Source organism: Heterodontus francisci, chromosome 1 (assembly GCF_036365525.1).
Source record: "Heterodontus francisci isolate sHetFra1 chromosome 1, sHetFra1.hap1, whole genome shotgun sequence".
NCBI classification, from domain to species: domain Eukaryota; kingdom Metazoa; phylum Chordata; class Chondrichthyes; order Heterodontiformes; family Heterodontidae; genus Heterodontus; species Heterodontus francisci.
In genome coordinates this window covers 171657747-171665004 of record NC_090371.1, presented here as the reverse complement: position 1 = coordinate 171665004, position 7258 = coordinate 171657747, and the positions used below count along the sequence as shown (strand labels likewise).

Here is a 7258-nt window from a genome sequence, read left to right as displayed (position 1 = left end):
TAGAATTTTAGCTCTGAGGAAATAGTGCCTGAAAGGGTGATAGAGAGAGTCATAGGGAGATACAGCATCGAAAACAGGCCCTTCTGCCCAACGAGTCCGCACCAACCATCAACCACCCATTTTATACTAATCCTGCATTAATCCATTTTTTTCCCCCTCGCATCCCCACCTTCCCTCAATTCTCCTACCACCTACCTACACTAGGGGCAATTTTTTTTTTTTTTGCAATGGCCAGTTTACCTATCAACCCGCAAGTCTTTGGCATGTGGGAGGAAACCAGAGCACCCGGAGGAAACCCATGCAATCACAGGGAGAACTTGCCAACTCTGCGCAGGCAGTACCAGAATTGAACCCAGGTTGATTGAGCTGTGAGGCTGTTGTGCTAACCACTGCGCCACTGTGCTGCCCCAAGGGAGGAGAAAAACTCGTTAAATTTAAAGGTATTTGAATATGTACTTGAAGTGTCATAACCTACAGGGCCTACAGACCTAGAGCTGGAAATCCGCTGGATAGATCTTCTTCGTTTGGCACAGACATGGCGGGCCAAATGGCTTCTTTATGTGTAAATTTCTGTGATTTCTATGGTTCTAAACTATAAAGAAATGAGAGACGATTACAGAGGAGAGTTCAACTCCAACATATATAAATTAAAACATGCTGTTCATTGCTTATCAAAGATACAGAAACCTAATAGGCTCAAGTAATGCAGTTTAAGGAATTCAAAAAATCTTTGACCCAAATTTATAATTTGCATTCTTCAATAATTGTCATATTGGAGAGCTGTATGACTCATCCAGATGCATCTCTGTGTGTTTATTTCTCATGATGTTTGACTCTGTCAGTTTTCATCAATGCTTTTACAAGAGAAGCATCTTGTCAATGTTGCTCACGTTTTTAGTTTACATGGTCTACAGAAGGCATGTTTGTCAACATTAATTTGTAGCATTAATTTTCTACGATATATTGATTGTTTCACTGTAGCAGTGGGGGAATTATGGGCAATGTTGGCCAAGTTTCTGAAGCTTCCCACCAACAATGAGGTCTCAAAATTACTCCACTGTCTTTATCAGATTTAGGTTTACACTGTTTTGCATCTGAAGTTTCAACCCCTGTTCCTTAGTGAGCAGATGTACTGATCTATTTCTTTTTGTCAACCAGATGTCAACTCTCATCACTCTATTTAATAGTCTGTAAACCACCAATTAAGTTCACATAAATAGAGATTTTGTTTCTGTATGGTCAGGTGTGGAGGGGTCGAAGGGCTTCTCTCTTTTCCCTTAAAGTGGATGTACTGGCCAATTCAGTAGGTGTTTGATTATTTACTTGCTATGATCATAACAAGAACCAAATGGACAGGTTTTCTTAAGTTTAACAAAGAAAGAGGTTAACTTTATTATACTTAAACCTAACTAATTAAACTATGCACCAACTTTCACATGTACGCACACACAAAATGCTTACAGAGTGGGGAAGGTTTAGATTGGTTGAGTTAGAGTCCATAGAAAAAAAAAGGGTATACAGTCTATGGAGTTCAGTGATTCGGCTGGTTTCTAGCTGAATTCGGTGGTCCTGAGGCTTTTAGTTTGAGGAGGTAGATGACTGATTCGGTGGGTCTCTTTAAGACAGCGATGCTGATGATTTCCTCCAACGGGGTTTCTGATTGTAGCTGGAGTATGCAAAGGTGGTCAGTCAACGGACAGGGTTTGTAGTTGCAAGCAGGTATGGAGAGAGAGAGAGGGACCCCACTTGGGTCTGCTCCTGTCAGAGTCCAGATTCTTCTCCTTGCTGCTGCAGAGAAACACAAGCTAAAAGCACAGAGGGAGGGGCTTGTCAGATGACAGTCACTCAGTGATTTGAGCATAGTAGTTATCTGGGTACCCCTTCTTGCTAAAAAAAGAACAAGCAGTTCCTTAAACTTCCTGGGGTCTTGGTTCTTGCTGGGGATGAGCAAACATTTCGTCTCCCTGCTCACAAGCCTTGTCGTGTAGGATGTTGTTGCAAATTAGGTGGCCATCTTAAGGCTGCTAGCAAAGTCATCTTTTATTTGTTCCTTTTTAAATTTCTTTAAAAAATATAAATTCAGATCTTCAGTCAGTGGATTAAGAAAATTATCATTCAACAAAGCACATTGACCTGACATTTGCCTTAAGCTGGGCAAAACACATACAATTTGCCTAAGCCTAGAGAACGCTTGCATTGGCTGGCGAGAGCCAAGGCAGGGAGAGCACCGATAGTGTGTTTTAATGTCTAGACTCCAGGGTTTCACCTCTGTTCTACTTTGAAGTAGTTAATCTCATCCAGACCATTGAGGATGCTACAGTTGCTTCAGTTGTCCCTCTATCGAAAGAGTAGAAAGGTCAGGGTTCTGCTCCTGTGCACTTTCCTGGAAATTGGACATGGGTGGATATTTGGTGATAATAAGAACAGGCTCAGGTGTCTTAATTTCCCATGTTTGAATAACCTGCTGATACTCACTGTCTAGGATCAAATATGAGGAATGGGCTCATTGATGAATACTGGAAGGTTGCCACTGCTCATGAATCCATGCCTGTAGAATGTCAAATAAAATGTCTCGAATGAGAAGAATCATTAAGCTGAATCCCACTGAAGCAAAGATATGATTTATTTACAGGAATGATGCAAAAACTGTGAATGTCATTACAACAGCTTGCTTCTCAAAAGTGACCAAGGTAAGAAGGAATTGACAACCATGAACTGCCAGGAATTCAGAAGAATTGAGCCATACCCTTGAAATTTATCACTTAAATAGAAGCAGCAGCCATTTACTACAATGGACTTTCTCTAAAATTATCAACAATTAAATAGAAGAGGTTGTCATTTAAGGGAAAGGAATAAGTGCAATGTGGTTCCCAGAATTTTTTAAGGAACATTGTTAAATTATTATGCAGTAGTGGGAGAAGAGGAAATTTGTCTAGATTTTGCAATCAGCAGTGAAGCAACGGTGCTTGCCGCTGAGCTCCAAGAGACCTGTCCACAAAGACCAAGCAATCTCTGTGGCGTGGATTTCCCTTTGCTGACGTTAGTTTGAATCTGGCGCTAAGTTGAGGGGATCTCCAGGCCTCCAGCTGTAGTGATGTCACCAAGCAGGGTAGGCAGCCAATCATGTTGAAGTGTTCTCACAGATAGCAAACCAGGTGGTTAAAAGCACTAAATTTTATAAAGAGCAAAATAAATGATTGGGACATATACAGGGGATTATGGTAGAAGCTGAAATATCATAAACTTTAAAAAAAAAGGATTTTTTTTTATCGTAATGGAGAAATTTGACATTCCACAAATATAAAGTTAGTTTTTCAGGGCCAGTGAGGCTTTTCAGATGCAATTATGGACTTAGTACGCTGTTAAAATGCCAGTTACACCTCATTCAACAAGATGTGGCTTTTTCAAGGTTTTTTTCAGCTAGACCAAAGGCATAAAACGGAAAATTCCCTTCAGTTCAGTGATTTCTAATTGATTGAAGTCTGCGAGGACTTCAACAGCACACCCTATGGTGAAATGTAGAATCACTGATGGCACCTTCTGGATTCTACGTTTAACTATATGTATGCGGATTGCAGAAGTTGCTGTCCATATCAGAGGACTAATAACAGTGAATGCTGACAGTTTTGCTGTCATTACTAATGCAAAATCCAGGCTGTTAGCTTTGCAAATCAGCCAGGAGTGAGGCAGCATGTATTTTTAAAATTAATTTACATTGCAGCTATGACTGGGAAATATTTTTGAATTAATTTTTATTTCATTCAGAAGTAGGGCTGTTTGGAGAATGTGGTCTGAGGAAAGGGTCTGGGCTGGAAGACTTGCAGACGGCCGGGGGACTAAACAGTAGAGCTAGTTTATTTATTATTACTAGCGGGAAGCTACAATTAACATTTCTGAATTGTTCTGAGGAATGGGGCTGGGCTGGTAGCTGGACCAGGTAAGTAAGTTTATTTATTCTTGGGAATATGATCAGGTAAGTAATATTTTTGGTTATCTGGAGTGGGGGCAGGCCAGACACCAGAGCCATGAAAATATTTTTTTGCACTTGGGACAGCTAGTCCCAGAAAATTTTCACCGATCGAGCTGAATAAACAGCAAGGAGGAAACTTTTTGAAAATATGGATGGTTATTTCAATTTTTTCTTGTGATAATTTCTAATGTTGGTAAATTGGCTGTGAATAGATTTTGAGCCCTGAGGTGGATTGCAACAACGCCATCTAGGGTGTAATAACAGTGTGACAGATGGTCTTCATGAAGCTTTTCCAATATATAATCATCAATATAGGTGCTGACACAAAGGCCCCTTATAGTTGACAGGATCCGGCTTTCCGAGATAGGGAGGGGAAATGTGGGGCAGAGTTTTGGACAGGTGAACCAGGAAGTCTGGATTTCCCCACACATGTGGAGTTTTAAGTCCATAGCGTGTGCCTTTTTTTTGAAACAGGATCCCCGCCCGGAAGTCAGCCTGATTGACAGCTTGGCTGTTAGTCAGCTGGGGAGCAGGCTGCGGGTAAGGAGCCTGCAGCTGCAAGTGGTGTTTTGGGGGTATGGTCTGATCCCCGATCTGTTTGGGGGGGGGGGGGGTGCGGGGTGGGTGGGAGTAAGGGATAGGGTCCAATCTCCAATCCAGAGGGCTGTTGCCAAGGGGGTTGTGATGCCAGGGAAGCGGGGGGATGGTACTGAGTGATGGTTGCTGGGTAGAAGCACTCCTGCTACTTCTAGTACAGGAGCCACAATTGACACGCGTGTAACCCTGGTTGGCTGGGTTTCTGGGGCCTCGGTAAACCCAGCAGCCCCAGGCAGGCAATGGCAGCTTCAGGGAAAAGCTTTTTGTAGCACTGCTTTAGGGATACATATTGGGCCAGGACCAGCAGGGATAACTCCCTTGCTTCTCTTTGAATTAGTGCCATGGGATCTTTTACAGTGAACTGAGAGGGCAAACAGGGTCTCGGTTTAAGGTTGCAGGCGAAAGACAGCACCTCAGTCAGTGCAGAACTTCCTCAGTACTGCAGTGCAATGTCAGCCTAGATCTTTGTGCTCAAGTCTTAGAGTGGGACTTGAGCCCATGACCTTCTGACTCAAAGGTGAGAGTGCTACCTAAAAATCAACATCAGTACAAAACAGACTATCTGGTGATTATCACATTGCTGCTTGTGGGATCTTGTTGAGTGTAAATTGGCTGCTGCGGTTCCTATATTACAATAGTGACTACACTTCAAAAGTGCTTCATTGGCTGTAAAGCATTTTGGGGGTGTCCTGAGGTCATGACAGGCATATATAAATGCAAGTCTGTCTGTCTTCTTATTTAAAATATGTTAAATAGGAGGCTGCCAGCTGAGCCGCCTCCTGGAGCAGTTTGTCTACCTGCCCACTGTCCTGCCTCCATTAAACCCGCAATTCGGTGGGTCGGGATCAGATTTGAGATTTTGAAAATTTTTACATCTCACCCAACCCCAACCTGCTCGCTTTTGAGGGTTAAAAATTACCCCAAAGTATCACTCAAACAATCTTGACAATAGGAAGAAAGGTTGTGGTAGAAAGTGTGCAACATATGTAAAAATGTTAATATATAATAGTATCTTTCCTGGATCTGACAAATGTGTGCACTTGATTCTAACATTCTTTATGAAACATCAAAGTTGTTTATAGAACACTCACATTTATTGTAATCCCATAATTTAAATAATTTTATAAACGTATATAATCACCATTATATGCAACCACTACAGAATGCTCAATGTAAGTTTTAATGCAGCAACACACTCAATTACTACCGGCACAAATTATCAGTATGTCTCAAATATGTTATGTTATTTGTAGTGTCAGCTACTATCCCAATGACTGTCAATTGTTTGGAAGCCTTTCTTTCAGGTTATATTAAATTCTTTTGTTTTTGCTGCTCAGCTCAGGCTTTTCCTTCCCAGTTTAACTGTGTGGATCTGTGTTGCAGCTTCGTAGTTCTTTTATGTTTCTTGATTCTTTTGATCAATCTTGATCCTGATCTAGGGAATCTTCTTTCTGTTTATTTTCTCCGTATCTTGGCCAGGACCCTGTGGAGGCAGCAGGGCTCCTGGCACCAGGCCGAAGAGGCTAGTGGGGGGGGGGGGGGGAATTCCACCCTCGGCTTTTCGCCCCTGTACCCATCCCTGGCGAGATCCTCTTCGTTCTGGAGGCAAAGTTTCCAGTGTCGGGATCTCCATCCCTTTGAAGACGGGGGTCCCACCTCAAACCACCTCAAAGAGCTGCTGGCCAAGAGGGCCGGCAGCCAGCAGTATCGGCAGCGGTGGCCACTGCCAGTTCTGCAGAGGCCTTGGATCCAGGCCCAGTGCTGGAACCCCGGACCTCAGGTAAGTGAGGCAGGGTCGCCGGGACCAGTCTGGAAGGCCCGGCAAGGGGTGGGTGGGTGTGAAGTCCAGAGGGAGAGGGCTCCATGGGCTACAGACTGCCCACACAGGAGGGAAACCCCCCCCCCCCCCCCCAACACAACCCAAAGGGAGGGCGTCTCGTTTTACAAGGCACCCTCCCACATGGCAGAGGCATCCCCTGTTGCTGAATAGATCCCAGTGACAGCAGGGAGCCTTTAATTGGTTGTTAATCGTCCACTGAAGGGCCTCAATTGGCCTCTGGGCAGGAAGGCCTATCCTGACCCGGCAAAATTGCTTGATGACGGGCCCTCCGCCACCCGTCACAAATCTATGGGCCCTTCCGCCTCTGACCCCGGTCTTGTGGGGGGTGGTGGGGGGCTATAAAATCCAGCCCTTTGTCTTTGATTCTATTTCTAGCTGGATCCCTTTAGCTCCACTGATTTATTCATTTATACTTCACATTTTAGAACTTGATCATCTCGTGTGCCCATGTTCCAATCTCAAGTGCCATTGTTCTGGTCTTTTGAGTGGCGATTGTCTTTTATGAAAACAAACTGCTGTACAATGTATTCAAATTATAGACTTCAGAATTTTATATTTCATGTTGCCACCTTAGCTTTGTAAAGCAGAAAGACTTTTGTTCAACTTTCAGATTTTGGTTGGTGCTCTGAAATTCTTTCTGGGTAAAGATGAAGATGAGAAAAATGATAGTGATTTGGAATCTGAGGTAAGTCTGAAAATTTGATTCCTGAAACAGAAGGAGTTAAGGACAGTTTTTTTAGAAAGATTGGAAGTGGCTAGGGTTCAATTCTGGAACTACTTTTGCTCAGTATGTACGTCAGTGATTTGGATATAGGACTAGAGAGAGAGTGGTGGTCTCAAAGTGTGGCCAC

The 7258-nt window shown here is 43.3% G+C and overlaps 1 protein-coding gene across 1 annotated transcript in view; it reads left to right on the top strand.

Moving 5' to 3' along the window:
* Positions 1–7258, top strand: part of sdad1 (SDA1 domain containing 1) — an 86988-nt gene that overhangs the window by 30156 nt on the left and 49574 nt on the right. Inside the window, exons 5-7 of the mRNA XM_068031186.1 lie at positions 1667–1719; positions 2633–2690; positions 7018–7092. Coding sequence (XP_067887287.1) covers positions 1667–1719; positions 2633–2690; positions 7018–7092 — 186 coding nt within the window. The remainder of the gene's footprint in view (positions 1–1666; positions 1720–2632; positions 2691–7017; positions 7093–7258) is intronic.